The sequence below is a fragment of the Notothenia rossii genome (genome assembly GCF_949606895.1).
Source record: "Notothenia rossii genome assembly, chromosome: 1".
NCBI lineage: Eukaryota > Metazoa > Chordata > Actinopteri > Perciformes > Nototheniidae > Notothenia > Notothenia rossii.
The window spans coordinates 84,580,921-84,600,458 of record NC_136912.1 but is presented as its reverse complement, the minus strand read 5'-3'; the positions used below and the strand labels follow the sequence as shown (position 1 = coordinate 84,600,458).

At 42.1% G+C, this 19,538-nt stretch overlaps 1 protein-coding gene across 1 annotated transcript; it reads right to left on the bottom strand.

Moving 5' to 3' along the window:
* Window positions 1-1,015: 1,015 nt before the first annotated feature.
* Window positions 1,016-19,052, bottom strand: pdgfra (platelet-derived growth factor receptor, alpha polypeptide). The gene is made up of 29 exons (XM_079692123.1): window positions 18,848-19,052; window positions 16,520-16,601; window positions 16,139-16,429; window positions 15,692-15,952; window positions 15,145-15,284; window positions 14,053-14,215; window positions 13,461-13,653; window positions 12,908-13,023; window positions 12,476-12,772; window positions 12,120-12,386; window positions 11,635-11,765; window positions 11,361-11,529; window positions 11,067-11,256; window positions 10,821-10,936; window positions 10,559-10,685; window positions 10,235-10,431; window positions 8,995-9,089; window positions 8,487-8,619; window positions 8,082-8,186; window positions 7,494-7,604; window positions 6,945-7,098; window positions 6,093-6,244; window positions 5,687-5,802; window positions 5,016-5,138; window positions 4,807-4,918; window positions 4,614-4,713; window positions 4,333-4,438; window positions 3,421-3,656; window positions 1,016-2,924 (listed from the first exon to the last, which is right to left on the bottom strand). Exons 2-29 carry the CDS (start codon window positions 16,581-16,583, stop codon window positions 2,777-2,779), a joined length of 4,413 nt encoding a protein of 1,470 aa, XP_079548249.1. The 5' UTR covers window positions 16,584-16,601; window positions 18,848-19,052; the 3' UTR covers window positions 1,016-2,776.
* Between the last annotated feature and the right edge of the window lie 486 nt (window positions 19,053-19,538).

Sequence of the window (19,538 nt, the reverse complement as noted above, 5' to 3'; positions counted from 1 at the left end):
AAGTCTTAAACCTGAACAACACAAATCAATACAAAGCAGCGACACTGAAATCAAAGGGTATCATATATTATGACTTAATAATAGTTTTCACTGTGTTGCCAAAGTAGTCGGCAGCCTGGTAGTGAGCTCGTGGCCCTCTAATGACTGACCTCCATATTGCAGGTGAGCACATGGGAAAGCTCTCTCTTGTGAGAGATTGTTATTGTACACACAATATGTGTGCTATTGAATGCATGAAAAGCAAGTTAACTACTTGACAAAAGTACTGTACTGTACTTACCTCAAATAAGAAAAGCAGTTCCACAAAGAGACATTAGACGGTTTCATTACAAATGTATCTGCTGAGGCCAAAAAGGAGAGTTTGCCCAATATTTTTTAACACTACTTTACAACATTAAATAAATTAATACAGCTTTGCATTGTCTTTTACTTTCCCCAATTCTTTATCTCACAATCCTTTGGAAGGGAGAACCATATTTTTAAATATTAAAAACAAACGCTAGCTTGACGAGCAAGAACAGTAAAAACCTGTGTTAACATTGTTGCATGAGTAAAGACATAATAATGTCATGCATTTTACTGCATACTTTATATGTTTGGATAATACATTGTTGTACAGAAAGTTGTACTTGATATCTGTATTTTATTTCTTCCGCCACTACCGGTCATGTGTGTGACCGTTGTGTGACAACGGTCACACACATACACCCAGTGCTTGGGTGTATGAAAATAACATATAGAGCACATTTCCTTTTCCAGTCTTGTATTATTCATATTGATGTTATTTACCAATATGTTATGTTGCCAAATATACAATATGAGTCTCATTATTCTTGTCCAGGAATGCTAAATATTCTGTCGCCTTGTTGACAAAATTGAACAATAAAGTTATTTATTTGGCAATTTCCTCCCATTCCATAGACACACGCCTCATAAATAATCGTCTGCAACTGATTTTTTTCCATTTGGTTGTGTGATACTATTAAAACACAGTGAGCAAGGACAAGTCTTACTCTTTTTATATTATAAATCATTTATTGAAATATAAATCATCTGAATGTACATGGTGTAACATAATGAAACACAGTATTAAATCGACATATTGGGTGTGATTACCTATAGTTACAGATACTGTACCGTCAACAACAAATCACTCACCTGCTGCACAAACATTCACATCCACACAGCTTTACACATCTAAAGCCAAAGCAGGACCTTTCTGAAGTACTTTTTTCTTGTTTTTTTTTACCGCAACATCCAAAACAATATGGAAAAAGCAAAAAGTGCAACAAATGATTGCAGATTATATCACAGTCAACAGGAAGAGGCAAAGGCAGTGGCACAGCTGGTACAGTAGCTGGAGGATACAGAGGATTACACAGTCTACACATAACTGATGTATAACATCAGATCGACATAAATCTCTAGTCCATCTAGTGTCTTATTATAACTAACCTGCTAATAGACGTCAGGACATTAGATCAAATATGAGACAGGAGGACACAGCTGCTAGTGAAGCTATTGGAGAGATATATATATATATATTTTCCGTGTTCATTGACATGATGAGCTGGGTTTCTCTTTGATTGCTTTAATTTTCCCTTTTTTTAATTATTTAAATTGATAACTCTCCATATCATACTTGAACACATTGGAAAATATGAATATGTGTAATATTTTCAGACTATATGATGCTATTTAAGCAAATGTTTCCATAGTTTTTCCTTTTGTTAAGAGTGATATTTATTTTTGTTTTGAATGGATTCATCCAAACCATTGGCTCCACGGGGCTGAGTTTGGGTGCAGACGCTTAATATGTGCTTATATAAAATACTGTTTCCCAATAAGTCTCTCTTATAAAACAACTCTCGATCTATTTACAATACAATCACACTTCGTTTTGTTTTTCAAAGCCCATATGACACATATGACTGAAGTCCTTATCAGGGATGATGATCATTATTTGAGAACATAATGTATTTGGGCAAAAGATGAGACACCGCAAAGATGCATGTACTCAAAAGCTCTATTCTCATAACCATTCAAACAGCTATGGTCAACATCTACTCGTTATTCACAAATAATACATGTTTACATAATGATGAGGTACAAAAATAAATTTGAATTACCGCACATATTGAAAAAAGAATATAGTCATGTACAAAAAAGTTCAGATTTTGTGCTTTCAAATCTGAGTTTTGCTACTGATTGTGCCAGCATCAGGTGCTTATCTTGTAGTGAGTGAGTGTGAAGTCAGTTTACCTGCCAATGCTATTGCTAGTATTGGACTCATTTATTTTAGTGCATCAGTAGTGGTTAAATATATCCTATTGAACGATATCCTGTGGTGTTCATTTAGTCCAATTTGTTGAAATCGTCCCTTCTTGCTTATATTGCTGTTCAGAGAATGCCCGAGAATAAAGCTCTGCTAACTAAAAACACAATCTTTTTCATCTTTTCTATCTAGATATGTCCAACACACAGGCTCGGTGGTTCTTTGAGTCCTTGATGTCATGTTCTCATTAATGCTCGCTCACTCCTCCAGCCCAACAGGGGGCAGTGTCCAGGGAGAAGTAAAGCGCGTACCGTGCTGTCACCACAGACTCATCCAAACAGTGAAGTGGTTTTCTGTCCTCTGAACGGGCGGTCATGGAGAAGGAATGGAGGGGATAGAGGGTCACCAGCCAGTCTTTGGTTGATTTACAAGTGTTTCTCTAGTTTCCTGTGTCCTAACACCCGTTTTCTTGCTGCTTCTACTCCACAGGCTGGGTAGTTGTCACAGGAAGCTGTCCTCCCCCAGGTCACTACAGTCCAGACACATCTCGTCCAGCAGCGTGATGTCCTCCAGAGTCTCACCCTCACGCTTAGCATAAGTAGAGATGCTGGAGCCCGTCTCAATGGCGCTCTCGTCGGAGGTCTGAGAGCTGCAGGAGACACGAAAAACTCAGGTTAGCATCTTCTGTGGTGAATATGGGTTGTCAAATCTAAGACTGGGGACCTCCCCTCAGACAAAGCTTTAAAAAAGCCAAACCCTCCTATTAGTTTACTTGTTTAGGTTCGCTCAACCCCTGCATGCCTATAGGGTCATGATTGTGTTATGATCTAATAGACACTCAAAGAATTAGCCAAGATAGCATAACACTGTCTATCGAAAGAACTTCAGATTACATTCAAGTTCAAGGCAATTATTAGTTTCTGACTTTGCAAAATTCCCCCAAAACACTAGATTCCTGAAGTAAATCTTATACCAAATGACAAAAAGTAAGGCTATTCTACGTGATCTTCTTTTCATTACTACCATCAATTCACTTCAATTCACTGAGCCTTTCCTGAAACCGTTTGTAGCTCAGCCTCCCACTTTAAGAAACCTCTAAAATAGACAACACAGAGTATCGGAGGTAAATGTTTGGTTCTATGTACCCGTGTCTGTTCCTCTTTCCATATTCATCGTCAGATAAGGGGTCCAGGTCTGGCAGGGGGATGATGTAGCCGCTGTCAGAGCTCAGCCGCTGCTCATCGAAGCCGCTTTCCCTGTCCTTCAGCTTGCCCTGGCTCTTTTGGGTGATGCCGATATAGGCGTCGTCGTTTTCCACGCAAACCCGAGTCACAGCGGGGTGGTCGCTCTTCAGGAAGTCATGGTTCACCCTCTCATAATGCTGCAAAGAAATATAGATGAACATTATTATGAAATGCTTAATATAATGCAAATGCACATTTTAGACAAGGCACAATGTCTTAGGAGATCTGATGTATTAGTGTGATCACTGGTTGTGTTGGCAGATGGGTGGTGGTGCGTTAAAACTGAAAATCACACATGCTATTTATCCCCCAGGTGCTAGAGCCAGCGTCAGTTCCTCCTCTGCCCCCCAAAAATGAACTCTGTAGAGGCAGAGGTGAAGCTGTGTTCATGTGCGGTGTGCAGTTTAAGGGGGAAATGAAGGTCGGGTGGTGGAGGAGAGAGCTGGAGCTGCGTCATTACCCGGTCTGAGGGCAGCCGCTCTGACATCCAGCTGCTGCTTTTGCACTCTAATCACTCGTAGGTTGGTGTTTTACAGAAAAACACAGAGCCCACAGAAACACTCCGAATGCACTCTCAGGGGAAGTGGAAGGGAAATGACCAACCTGCTACTTAAAGAGTGCATTTTAATTATTTTCAACCTGTACTTACTCTGCAATGTGAATAAAAACAAAAGCATGGAGGAGGATGTTTAAAAAAAGGTATCAGCCATAAAATGCCCAAAAAAGAGAGGAACACAATGTGTAGCATAACTAAAAAGCAGGTGTTAAGAATTCAAAGAGGTCGGAGGATGTGAGAGGTCACGTGAGACTCACCTTCTTGTAGTTGGAGGGCAGCAAAGTGGAAACAGTTTCACTCAGACCAAGGAAAGTCGGCCTCTTTTCCGGCTCGCTGTTCCAGCACTTCATCATCATCTCGTACCTAAAAAAACAGGCAATGTTAACATAGAGAACAGTACGACCTGTCCTTCACCCAGTCATTTAGCCATGACTCATGTCAGCCACTGTTTATCACGCATTCCTCATATATCAGGATGTCAGGGAGGCTTCATGTCATGCACAGCAACAGTACAGTCATCGTGTGAATTATTACGTACACGTCATCAGGTGCGTGCTCTGGTTTGGACATCCTGAATCCACTCTTGATCTTGTTGTAGAAGCTTGAATCCACGACCATCCCTGGGTATGGGGTGCCACCTTCAGGTCAAAAGAGATTCTCATGAGTTTATCATCCGAATTCAACAGTGTCAAGGATTTGTTTTCTTTCATAGATGTTTGCAGGGGGCTTACCTAAGGAGAATATCTCCCAGAGCAGGATGCCGTATGACCAAACATCACTGAGACTGGTGTACATGTTGTCAAAAATACTCTCTGGCGCCATCCACTTCACTGGCAGGAAAGTCTGTGTGATGAAAGAGAGGACATGCTCAATTATGTTGGCAAAACCTTTATGGAAAAATATAATGAAGCTATGTTTAAGTGATATTCATGAGACTTACACTCCCTTTGGAGACATAGTTGTTGTCATGCATGATGTCTCGGGCCAGTCCGAAGTCACAGATCTTCACTATCTTGCCCTGAGAGAGGAGGACATTCCTGGCAGCGAGGTCCCGATGCACACACTGCGAAAAGAAAAAGCAAAGGTGAGTAGCAGCTCATGATCATACACATTGTTTTCAAGCCTCAATTTCCACACGTCCAAACCCATTTCGCTCCCAAGGCTCCCGACTGTTGGTTTGAATTCATCCGAGTTCATTTTTAATACTGTTTCATATTTCTTTATAAAGCATGGTCTTTGTGTAAACATGCCAGTAGGAGGGATGGATGTGACCACTGGATATTTAGGGATAATAACTATGAAGCTGAATGACTAGCTTCTGGCCGCCCGGTAATTCTAGCCCTAGCTGTGCTGCTACTATATTCAGCCCCTGGCCTCCTGAGTGGGCTCAGCAGCCTTCATCAGACTGCTTATCATACAGCTGCTGATTGTCTCTGTCCCCCTTTTGGCACAGCACCGCTGTCCCATTTTAGGACACAACATCCACAACCAGTGGGAAGCAGGGGCATGTGAGGCTGCAGGGTATATGAGGTTTGCAAACCCCAACTATACAAATGGAGAGGATAGAAAAACAACATTTTCATTCATTTTCCTTCTGTGGACAAGACGTACATTTTTGGAAGACAGGAATTCCATGCCTTTGGCCACTTGGTAAGTAAAACTGAGCAGATCTGTGGTGGTGAGGCCCTCGTTAATGTCCTCTGACATCAGGTCGTCCATCTCGCCCTCTGGTTTAGAAGACACACACAGAAAACACCATGAGTATATGTTCATCATGTATTGTAAATATAGTACTGGCTGCTCAAACACTGGTTTTACTAATGGCAGGGAGAAACCGGGCATTATTATGTGTGTGCTACAATTATCCTCTCCATATAATTACAGGGTTGTACCAGTCCTAAATTCTGACAAGGGAGTACCCCTTAACCAACACAGACTCAAACACAGCCGTAAAGTCAAGAGAGTACACAGAGTGGAAAGAGTGAAAGGAGGACAGGGAGAAACTGTGTATGCGTACCTTTCTGAGAGGGAGGGTGGTCATAGTCAGATTTCTGGATGTCTGAGTACTTAGAGGCATTGTTCATCTCCAGCATGGGAACATACTGAGTGTTGTCACTCTGCTTCATATCCATGTAGTCTCCTTTGCTCTCAAAGGACAGAATCACATAGCTGTGTGCAAAGATAAAAGAGAAATAAATGCTGTTAGTGATGAGGCGAGGACATGCTGTGGAAACACTGAACCACATGAAACACAATAGTGATAAAACATTATGTTTTTCAGCCCTCTATTGTGTGTTTGTCAATGTGCTTGTGCCCTTAAATCCTCTCCCTCCCTCTGGCTAGATTTAGAGGAAGATGTGGTTGAGCCTAACATGGTAGCCGGGATTAAATCATGTTATGGTCAATTCGAGGTGTGGTCACTGTGAGTCATCCATCAACACAGATGAGCCTCGGAGGGAAATGGAGGGCTGTTGTTTCACCATGAACATCTGAGCGAACAGAATTAACAGGTACCCCCATTGCAATGAAATTAGGTTGAAAGCTGAAACCACTTCAGACTGCGATTTGATTAGGTGAAGACGCCAGACAATCCTCAACCATGGCGAAAATGGCGATAGAGTTACCGATTAAGGGGCAAGGGAGAGAATTAGTGTCTGAGAGACCATTGTGCAAATTGTTGTGACGATGGCTGTAATATACGGGAGTGGCTAAGGGGGGGTGAAATGATGTAAAAAGTGTAATTGTAATGTATGTCTATTATTTCATATTTTCCAAACACAATAAGTGTCTGAATCACAAGGATAATTCCAGAAATAAATAGTGCATTTGTAACTGCATGCATGCAAACTGTGAAAGGTATAATCGTTACCTCCTGCTGCTCTCATCCACTAGGTTGATTCCAAAGATATCCATCTCTTTTTTACTTTTCTCTGGGTTCAGGCTGATGAAGTTCTCCCTGTTCTTGTGCAGATGGTTGACCAGGTCCCCGTAGAAGCAGTATTCAGTGATAATGTTGATAGGGCCTGGGAACAAAACAGCAGATAAAGTCATGCATCGGCGTCAGTCTGCAGGCTAATCTTATCAGAGGCTCGTAAAGGCTAAAAGCACAGTCAAGAGGGCAAGCCTCCACTTTCCCATAAAAAGCCTATTAAAATACCACACCCACCAAGAGAGGAGACAAGGCTGTCAATCTTTTTGTCTGTTAGAGCTGTAAATGTGAAATCTGTAAATTCCAAATCTGTATGACTGACTGTGTGTGAATGCAGGTTTAGGCAGCATGTGGGTGTTTTTTGTATTGAAGATTACATTGCAAGGGAAAGGCAACAATGGTTAACCTGACAGTTATTATACAGTATGTGTTTCCCAATGAAGGAGTGTGTGTGTCTTTATAATTCCAATGTGGGTGTGTATTATTCACCTGACTTGGTGCACGCTCCCAGGAGGTTAACAATGTTGAGATGTGGTCCAAGATGAGTCATGATCTTCAGTTCAGACATCAGGGCCTGTTTCTCACTGGAGCGGGCCGTGGCTGAAAGAAGGCACAGCAACCGTGACTATCATCACACAACATCAGACCATCAAACAAACCTCATTCAGCCAAAGACTTCTATCATTAGCTTCATCTTTGTGTAGAAAATGCCTTTATAGTTGTGCATGTCTTTCTTTCTATCACTATTTTCCCATCTTGCCCCTACAGGTACAGAGTCCTGCATAACATTGTAATGCTCTCTAACCTGTCCACCCCCTTGTTTGGCAATTAGACGTCATAAAACAATGCCACAATGGATATTAGAAATTCATCTTTGCAATATACTTGAAATTGAAGAAAAGAAAAGTGAGGATTGAGGTACGCCCTACAGTTTCATGTGTAGTATAGTTAAGTTGCAGAAGTAACAATTCCCCAACTAATGACATTCACTGGTTTAGAGAAACATATCAGATGACTGGCAGCATCGTAGCTTAAATGTTCTGTAATTGTAATCAAATTGTAATCTGTTAAACTCACGTTTCAGCATTTTCACTGCCACCTTCATGACAGGTTGGGAGCGGCTGAGTCCGTAAGCAGTGCCCTCGACCACCTTCCCAAAGGCTCCAGAGCCAAGGATACGACCTGAGGAAAACACAACAGCAACGGAATCGATTAATAATAACGAAAAGCAAAAATATCCTGCATAAAACACAGTCATGCAAACACAGCTGATAACTTCAGAGGCCTCTGCTTTCTCTACTGTGACTCTTTCAGTGGCCGAATGTCCCCTTGATCACTGAGGCAAAGCAAACTCCAGCCAGAAAACCCCTTCTGCCCGAGTGAGATAAGCTCATGGCAGCCTCGTGACCAGAACATCCCTGCATGGTGGCCACTGAGACAAGGATACAGCTTTTAGCACATTGTAAATAACAGTGGGCTTACCGAGCACAAGTCTGTCACGGGGGAATTCCCATCTGGAGTCGTAGGGAAGCTGCATGGGATCCACATAGATGTACTCATGGCCGTCTGGGCTCACAGACTCTATGACCCTCCAGCGGATCTCATACCGTGGTTTCTGTAAGACAAAACACAGATAAGGTTAAAACTCTTGATGTGCTTCTTTCGTATATTTGGATTTTGGGACAATTTTCAACAATTTTCTCCTAGCCTTGCAAACTCTGCCTCTAAATTGTATTTAATTTATGAGCTCAAGATACTTTTACTCTGGATAGTATTGTTGTTATTTTGTGGATAGTTCCTAAACATTGTTAATTGTCATAAACCACAATCATCATTTATTTTAAGATTGCGGTCTGTATCTGAAAACATAAATCAGCAAACAAAGGCTTGATTTTGCAAAGTTCCCAAAATACATAAACATGTGGGAGAGTAGAAGCATAGATGTGAGAGGGAATATGTGAGAATGAATGCAGAATGGTGGTAACAGTACCTGTTTCCAGATAATAACCAAGACAATGAGTGAGATGATGACAATGACCAGGAGCACCAGCACAGCAGCAGCTACAGTCAGCTCTGGGTGAGGGCCTGTTCGGGAGGAGAGCCAGCGGGCACACATGTTAGATGGAGATCACATTCAACACATGGATCTAACATGTGTCCGGTGTCGTGACAACATGAAATGCTTACAATTAGGTCTGGGCAATACATTGATATTATATCGATATGTGTGTATGATATGTTATTAGTTATTGGTTATCGTCATGTGGCATATGTGTCTTTTCCTATTTTTAATGCTGCATTACAGTCACCAGACTATTAAATAATTTGCCTTGCCACTCAGTCATTATATCCAAATTAATGTTGATTATATATCAAAATCTCATTGTGTAAATACTTTGGCATAGATATAGATATAACACAAATATTATGATACTTCCTTTTGTGTTCCGCTTGTTGCATGATAAAGATCTTCTGTCAGGCTTCTAAAACGAATAGATCCATCGGCCGTATTTTTAACAGGACCAAAAGGTATGCTGGTAAGATAACAGGGAAGGTGAGGGGGTGGGGAGGAGTGCAGGCACTTAGGCTGAGAAGGAGCAGTCGTAGGGGGTGAGTGGGGGTGTAAAGCTCATCTGGTCGGACCAAATGCCCAAATGATCACTTGCTTAGCTGTCAGAAAAAGGCCCCTTCCTCACGGTTAAAGCACAGCCCCCTATCAGCTGTCTCACCACAAACTCATCATGTGACAGCTGCTGTAACACTGACAGCACTAATCCGGCACTGAACACAGGCACTCACACAGCCTCTCGCACTATGAGTGTTGGGACTGGAAGGAACATCAGAGGAACCAAGGTGGAAACAACAACCTTACTTGTCCATTTAAAAGCTGATCTGAGAGGAAAAGGGAAACCAACAACCATGTATGTGTGTTCTTACAACAACCAGCCATAAAACAATGGGTCCCAGGGCTGTTCTCTAAAGCTGCACCCAAACCTTGGAACTCACTCTTTATAGAATACAAATCTGATCAAAATATATTTTTTTTAACTAAAGCTTACTCAATTTAACTGCTCCAACTTCACTAGCTGCTCTATTGCTCACTTTGTTGATGTTTTCATTAGTTGACTTTTGTTAAGTGTTGTATGTTGTATTGGTGACCTTGTGTAACGTAAGGTATCTTATGAATGTGACTGCCATGAAAAGGGTTGTTACATTAAAGGTATTATTACCATTGGACACCAGTTTGACCTCCCTGCTGACGGCGGCCATTTCGTTCCTGGCGAGGCAGCGCACTGCCAGCGTGCTTTCCAGATGACCAAACGTGACTTGACTCTCCAGGTTATTTTCCTCGTCAAAGCGCGAATCCATTGTGATCTCCGTGGAGTTGGCGGGGAGGGGCACCCAGGAAGACGAGTCATTGGCACAGCTTAATGTAAAAAAACAGAAGACAGATATATTATTAATTTAGAATGAAGAGTGACTTCATGTTTCTGGAATAAAAGTTATTTCTGTTGGCTGACGAGCAGAAGATTATTGCACTAAAGAAGACTTACTGTTTGATGTTCTTGCAGACGAACCACTCCACCACAGGAGTGGGCTGTCCTCTGGTTATGCACACCACAGCCTGGCCTTTGGCTGAGCCATGGTGGATGTCCATCAGGTCCAGAATAACTGCAGGAACTGTAACATAGTCCGACAGAGTGTGTGTAAATATGTGAGGAAAAGACTAACTGTAACTGGGCCAAAAGGTTGTGACAGCGGTATTTAAGAACATAAAGGTAATGAAGGGTTTGGGCCGGCATTCCTCTCTCTTACCTTTGACCTCCAGGTTTAACCCGACGTCACGAATATGTTCTCCATTTTCCACACGGATGGTGTAGTTCCCGCTGTCCTCCTCTTTGGCCCGGATCAGGGTAAGAACACTCAAGTAGCTAAACAGAGCAACAAAAAACGAAACTGCAATAAACACACAGTAATAGAAGTTCATTATCGCACTAAACCCTAATGACAGGCCTGGTTAATGTGTGGGAATGTTAACTTTGAGCTTGTCATTACACTCACCTGGTCTCGCTGAGCTGCTGGAGGCTGGTGGTGATCTCCGCCGTCACGTCGTTCAGTTTGATGCCATCCTTCAGCCAGGTGACATGAGCACTGGGGAAAGCACTGATTTCAGCCCTGAACTCCCGAACCTCATCCAGCTCTGCCGATTCATATTCCCCGAACTTCGGTGTGATGGACAAGAACCTACTTGCTGTTAGAAAAGAGGAGAGGCCAACAATCAGTAATAGTTCATCACCACAGGAAAGAGACACATTTATTAGATAATGCCAAGTAGACATTATAAAGATTTCATACCAAAAACTCGAATGGCTAGTTCCTTTATCTGGCTGTCATCACTGATGATATCAGTGATGGAGCAGGAGTAGATGCCGTTGTCCTTGATTGAGGCGTTTTGGATTGTCAGGGTGTAAAGGATCTCCTGATCCCTCTTATTCTCATGCACTGTCTTGATAGCACGATTAGCCTGTTTAAACGATAAGGAACATCAGCAGATTTGAGTTTTTTTAAATAGGCCTTTAGGGAGATGGATCACTTATTTTGCGCTGCATAGGATGACCTTTGCTCTCACCAGTATTCCAGGGTATTTCCAGTGGTCTTCCAGAATCTCAGATCCCCTAGCCAGACAGTTCACTGTGATGGTTTCTCCCACAAGCAGAGCAGTGCGTTTGGCTGTCAGCTCGACATGCAGTGCAGCGCCACCTGAGATACAACAATATGCCAGGACAAAATGTGTGAGGGCACAGATCCACACAAGAAAACACAGAGCAGAATTCCAAAGGTAGGTCAGATTTTAAAAGTAGTTTTGACTTTACACACATTTACTTGCAAAGATGTATAGTACACACACACACACACACACACACACACACACACACACACACACACACACACACACACACACACACACACACACACACACACACACACACACACACACACACACACACACACACACACACACACACACACACACACACACACACACACACACACACACACACACACACACACACACACACACACACACACACACACACACACACACACACACACCTGTCCAGCCGTGGACGATGTATTCCTCGCTGTCGTGTTCCACTCCGTTTACTAGAGCCTTACAGACGTAGGTACCAGCAGTGAATACTCCCAAAGCGCCCCTCTTGCTGTCATAAAAGCTGGGCACAGGTAGCTGGGTGTCAACGTTAACCAGGGTCACGTTAGCACTGGGATCAGACACCCTGCATTGAATCTCCATCTCCTCTTGGTCCGACAGCACATGGTTGCCAAAAGGAACCGAGGAGGGCACAAAGGGAACGTCTGGATCTGTTTTGGAATAAAAAAAAGTTAATAAACCAAATCCAAGTCAATAAAGTCAAATTATAAAAACACACTCGCTCATATTTGCTGTGTACCTGGCACATAGATGTAGATGCTGCTGTCTTCTGTGTCCTCAGTGGTATTTCTGGTGTAGAAGCAGGTGTAGTAGCCAGTGTGCATTGCACTGGCGTTGTCCACAGTGATGGTGGTGACAAAAAGGCCGCTGTTGTCCTCTTGTGTTTGCTCGTGCACATCCAGTGGCGTATCCCAGGCTAGTTTTGCCTCTCCCCGACAGGTCAAGGTGAAAGGAGTGTGGAGGGGCACCACCATCTCCTCCACCTGTGGCAGCAGCACAGGGCCCGAGGATGGTGGGAACATCATTGCAGTGGGAGCTGTAGGAAAGTAAAGTAACATTTAAATTACTCATAGATCATCAATCAATCAATCAATCAATCAATCTATCTATCTATCTATCTATCTATCTATCTATCTATCTATCTATCTATCTATCTATCTATCTATCTTACCTTTCACTTTGAGGGTAAAGGAGAAGTGAGCAGTGCGAGAGCCACTGATGGCTGTGATGGTATAATTCCCGTTGTCTTTCACCAAAGGCTGCCGTAATGTCAGAATGCTTTGATACCTGTGAGAAGAAAATAAAAGCACATATTAAGCTCATTGATTTTTTAATGCTTTAAAAGTGTTAAAATTACACATTGTAGTTTTATAGGAGGTTATGTATTGGACTATTCCTTTAGGAAGTTACTGCTCGTAGTTAGAAATAGTCCCCTGTACATTGGTGAATGAAATTGTTTGTTTTTAGCAGAACAAACATGAGCATGTTGACTGGTGAGCTTTGCTGGTAGACAGGTTATGACAGAGCTATTGGTTTCCTTGTTTTCAGTTTTAGATTAGTTAGATTTGAGATTAGCATAAAAGAAATGCTAATGTTGAAAATAAATGTATTTTCAAAGATGTCATACTACTTCTGGAACTGTATACCAGCTGTGATAACTAAAATGTTAAAGCCTCATCCATTGATCTTTCAATATATCGCAAAACATTAACATTATATCTCACCGATTTCCTTCGAGGTGGCTTGTTTTGGTGAAGATGTAGTAGGTCTGTGGCATGGCTACGCCGTCTTTCAGCCACGACACTTTCGGGTTTGGGTAGGCATTAATGAGGATGGTATACTCTGTCTCCTCTAAGAGGCTGACAAATTCTGATGTTTGAATCCCGCTGTGATCCACTGCCACAAAGGAGTTTTCTTCTGAAGAAAGAAACAGGAAATAAGTAAACAAAAAGGGTGATTAAAATGTGTGGAGTCTAGGATTCAGTGACTAAAAAAACAGCAGGACAGCGCAGTGAGGATTGAGATGTAGGTGGAGAGACAGAAAGGTAAAATGAAGGCCTGCTGTTTGACACACATCTGCTGGAGCCATCCCATAAAACATAGTAGCTGATGTTGAAAGCAGAGGTGAATCTTTACGGTCGGATGGCAGAAAATGACTTCCACACAGCACAAAGAGCATCATGTGCACATATGTAAGGGCAAAAGTATCTGAATGATGATGATATAACATTAAGTGGATGTAAGAAAGCGGTGAGATCACATATTAACAGTTCCCTGAAACGTATTAAAATGTATTCTGAATAGACAAAGACTTACCAAAGACGGTGACAGCCACACTGCTGACTCTGACCTCGCCGTTGATGATGTGGGTGACGGAGCACTCGTAGCTGCCGCTGTCCTGAGAGGTGGCTTTTGGAATACTGAGGGTGTAGATGACCCCGTCAAGAGAGGTTTCTTTTATCTGAACTGCACCCATAGCCTATTCAAAGCAGAAGAATAATATAGATTTGAGATCCTACTCATCGGAACAAAAAATATATCTGAGTTATAGGATATTTCAAAGTTTTATCTGTCAGTGTTCTTCCGTTTAACAGGTACAGTACAATGTATGAGAACTGGTGAACACGTCGTGCTGCTGGAGGCTAATGGTTAAAACACTTGCCAGGCCACAGGAGATAAATCAAGGTCACAGGGTCTTTTAAAAGTCTGTAATTGCAACTAAGAACAAAACCAGGAGTCAAGACTCCAGCGTTCCTACCCTGACCGTCTCTGGAAAAGGGTTTAAAGGAATCCCACGTAGAATAACAGACAACGTGTTCTATAGATTAAGAATGTGAATATAAATATAAAAAAAACTAAAAAACACATGAAACTCTTTCATATCCTTTCAGCTAACACTTCAAAAGCATTAAATGTTAAGCTGGCTGTCATGTGCAGACAACATCTGTCCTACGAGTATTTAGGTTACTAGGGTCAAAGGATTTACTATCCTGTTTTTCTTTCTTTTGAACTGCCTGCTCCCCTCAGGCCATTTGACCTGAAATTCCCGTTAGCATCTTGCATAAATTGGGTTAACTGCAGAAAAAGCCGTTTGGCCTACGTCCTCATAATGAAGACACAACATTCAGTCGCTGCTTTCCTAACACATACTTTGTAACCACTAAGGGCCATTCTCAGAGCTATATTTCACTTGCCACTGCTGAAGTAGGTTTAGGTCCAAAACCATTATTCGCTAATTTAAGGCTCAGTGCTGCCGCGTAGGAAATGACATGGACATGTGACAAAGGGTTGAAGGAAAAAGGGCAAGAAGGCTGGGAAGTTCAAGCTGATTATTGATGAAGCCATATTGGAGACTACATTGAAAAAACATTAAAAAAAAACACAGAGAGGAAATGGGCTGCATCTTGCCTGTTTTTTGGGATGGAGCCACTGCTGCTGAAAGTCCAGTCCAATGGGAGCGACACACGTGATGTTAAAGGACTGCCCTGCTCTCACCGTCTCCTCACTGGCTTTTACTTCCACGTCAAAATGGTCCATCTCAGCAGGGACTAGAGGAACCACCAGAGAGCAGATATCAGCACCGTCATCTCACAGGTCCAAAGATAGTGACAACCTGATAACCATGAGCTCATTTATCACGAGAGGTGGCTCAGTAGGTCGTCATTACTCTCTTACTCACACTTAGAGTGAAAACAGACGTGTTAAATCATCTCCCTCTGTGATAATGACATAATGTCATGGCAGTCATGCAGTGAGATCACCATGCAGCGCTCTCATGGTAAACACAATCGAGGAGTGATTCCAGCTGTGCAGTTTCTTAATCATTATCCTGTTACTTAAAATGATTCTTAATACAAAACATCCGAAGAAATTAAGAAAATGTTAAACCAAATCTATGAAATGTCCCTTTTTTCCGCATTCTAAGGTCTATAAATGCGTAGTTGTCTCAACATACCCTCAGTCTCCACAGTGTAAATAACACTTCTGATAGAGTGGCCGTTCACTGAGGTTTCACACTGGTACTGCCCAGGCGAGAGACTTCCAAAGAAGCCCATTTTGTGGTCATAGAAGGCAGACATGTCCTCTCCACTGGGGACACTCCTCAGGGTGACATGGGAGTTGGGGTCTGACACACGGCAGGAGATGGGGACCCCATGTGTCTCCATTGGGACTACCAAGTTTTCAGGGGTTTCTGGGACGAAGGGAGCCAGGGCATCTGGATATGAAACAAAATGTAATCTAAGTTATGAGATGTGGGTGCAAAGGTACATTTGTGATCAAATCATCAACTTAATTTAAGCAACAGTGATCGCTGTTGCTGTGTCTCACTTTAAATGTCCATATTATGCACAGTAAAGCCATTACAGTTGGCACCAGATGTACAACAAAAAATGTCATTCACCTGGGACGAAGACATATATTCCGGCCTCATTGTCTTCTTCCGGTTCGTCCTCCAGTTCACCCTCCTGTGTTTGATAGGTGCACATGTAGTAGCCGGTGTTTTCTACAGTTGCGTTGTAAATGAAAAGTGTCGCCGTGTAGTATCCCGGGTAAACGAAGGTGTTTTTCGGCAGGGGTTCAGCCCAAACGACGTTTCTTTTACCGGTACAGCTTATGTTGAACACGGAATTGGGCTGCAGGACGAACTCTTCTTCGTTGGAAACAATGGTAGGTGGCGACAGTCCGGAAGTAACTGAAAGATAGTTTTGAAAACATTTAGAGAAACTTTCAAAACATGTGAAAAACAGCAATGTTATGCATAGGGCTACTACTGTATGTTTACCTGAAACCAGTAGGCCTACCACCAGCATACCCCCAAAGACGAGAGAGGCCTTTAACCCATCCATGACTATGGATGTGCTGGCCTGTAAAGACAGAAAGCGTATTATTTAGTCAACAAGTAAAGCAAACACATCTGGGTTTATGGTTTATTCCTGATAAAACGTGATAACACTGTGTCCACATTCTAAACAATTATACAATATTACGATTAAATCAATAAAACCATTGGCTTATTGACTTATTTCCCCATGAATCAAAGCCGTGCAGTAACACTGACTCCTTGCCGCTATCATGCCTCTGATATAATAAACCCAGATATTTATAGAGGGATTTGTGGAACTTGGCAGCGAAACTTGTGGTCTCCCACCTCATTTCAGTACTGAAAAAAGTTACACTGTTACATTTTATCACGGGGCTACATTAATTATTTTTCGTAGGATGAGGGTGAAGATAACAAGACGGTAAATTCCAATGCGTCAGGATGTTGGATAGAGGTAAATCGGTTCTGGCTGCTGCGCTCGTGCTGAACATGGGGACCGCCGCTAGAGGGCGACACAGTCCAGCTTTTGAGGGCACTGAGCCTCTTCGAATCTCATTATATCCAGTTTGTTGGGACGCCTTTCTAAAGTTGTATTTTTTTTCGTCTCATTGAAGAACATTTCATTTTTATTGCTTGGACTAAAACCATTTTTGTTTTTTAAACTAAAATGCAGTTATGAATGTCCTTTTATTGTTTGATTTGAGTTATTAAGACATTATCAAGTTTAGTAATATTTATAAACTAATTTTAGATATCTTCTCAGGCTTAGTTTTGTCAAGAATTCCTGCAGCGGATATAACATTTTCTCTGTTTGTCTGTCTGTCTGTTTGTCTGTTTTCCATTATGTCTGTCTGACCTAGAATCAGGGGCCACACATGAGGCGCTCACAAAAACAACTTCTTCTAAACATTATCTGTTCTTCTCCAATTCCAAAACAAACCACCTCTGCTTTGTAAGTTATTTAACATTTATTAGCTTTACATTTCTGATTGTGTCCATTCCTTTTCAGGGGACCTTTGTGGATATTCTGTATCTTCCATGGACAATGTCACCAAACAATAAAAACCGTTTGGCCCTTGCATAGCTTCCTGTGGCTTTGCGCTCTGGTTCGTTCTAAAAGGCCTAAATTATGCGACCTGGGTTTCTTTAACTCTATAATTAGCGGACGCAACTCGCACAAAAGTACATATCCGCGTGGGAATAGCTGACAAAAAGCCTAATGCTTGTTGACGTGTTTGTGCACACGCCTTGTCTCAAACAATTTCAATAAAGGAATTTTGCGTTGGCTTTGGCGAGGATCCTGCAGCCACTGCGCGTAAATCTAACTAACCCTGGAGTGGCAGTCAGACTGCTTGCATGTCCTTCTTTTATTCCCGTGTCCCAGCAAGCCACTCAACAATTGTGGCAGATAGCAAAAGCATCGTTCTGCTGCTTGAAACATTTGAGCAACAGCTGATAAGGCTTGTCTCAACTTTCTTCCCTCCACTCACGGTGACATGGTTCATTTTAATCCATTGATTTCTTTGAAAACAACATCCGTCCAAAAAGGCAATTGTGCATTTACCATGAAAATTGTTTTTATTTATTTCTTTGTCTAGATTTTTGGCCACAAGCAGTATTCCTAGGCAAAAACCGTTGGTGGCACAGCAGGGTGGTTAATAAAGAATGCGTTGTGGCTCCACACTAAGTTCTCCTTTCCTCCTTTTGAATCCATTCAGCTGTAGCTCGAGCCTCAGTCAGGCTCAGTCCAGTGCCGATTTTCCGTTTTAATTCCTCACATTCCACGGGCAGACGAGAAAAGAATGTGATGAACATTTCCCAATGTGTTTCCTATTACATGCCAGGCAGCATCCAACAATGGTGCCTTCACATTTCGAGGTGACACCTCCAGCTGTGAGGCCGAAACCGAGCGCTTTTATCCCGCAGAGTCAGGGACATCTCCCTGCACGGCATCCAGGGGTGAGACCATATGGTGGGGAATATAAATCTAATCTAAAAGAAAATGCATTGCCTTTTGCAGAAGTTGCATAAAACTACCATTACAGCAGTGCATTCTCAAATAACTGAATATAACTTCTTCCTGAAACATTTTCAGACTGGTGAATATTGTTATAATTGGATCAATTAATTAAAACTGCAATTAAACTCCTATTAGACATCTAGCGTATACTTCTATTTAATATGCATAACGCTCTACTCGATACAAAAAACACCCTAAACTTTTTATACAAAAGACTGAGTAGAATTGTGTTTCAATCATCTTTTGGATCCCAGCAGCCTTTCAATTACCTTTTTAGTAATCCCCTCTTTATATTCCTTTCGTGTAAGTATATCCACTGTGAATTGGTCGCTCCAAAAAGCGCAGTAAGGGTCCTTTGCAGCGGCTATAATCCTCAGAGATCCTGCGCTGTGAGAGCATATGTGCAACCCTCTGTCCGCATCCTCGACCGTCCTCACAACTGCGCTCCAGCTAAGCGACCTGTAACTGATTCAATGTTACAGTCCTCCCTCCTCCCTCCGAAAAAAGTAATCATCTGGCTCAAAGTAAATAACTCTCAGGAAATGACACCCCCCTCTCCTCCCTTCGAGCGCTGGACCCCTTTTCAAAGTAAGAGTCTTTTTGGGGGAAACACGCAGACGAATATCCCTGGAGAAAAACAGATTTTCATTTTCATGGAGTTTATAATGAGCATTTTTGGAGGACAGAAGTATCTGATGTATTTTTGAGATTGTTATGTTCCATCTGCATAGACTTCACTTTCTGAAATTCTTGTTCTGTGCGTGTATATGGTATAGCAGTCAATTTTACCAAGCATCAAAATATACAATTTTGAACTCTTTTTACACATTTTCTGATTAAAGAAGTGCATCACAGCAAATAGACACAGTTATTTGCAGCAGTCAAACTGGGAACAGTGGAGCGATGAACTCATAGAGGGCGCTCCAACACCACCATTTCACAAGCAGCCACATCAGACCC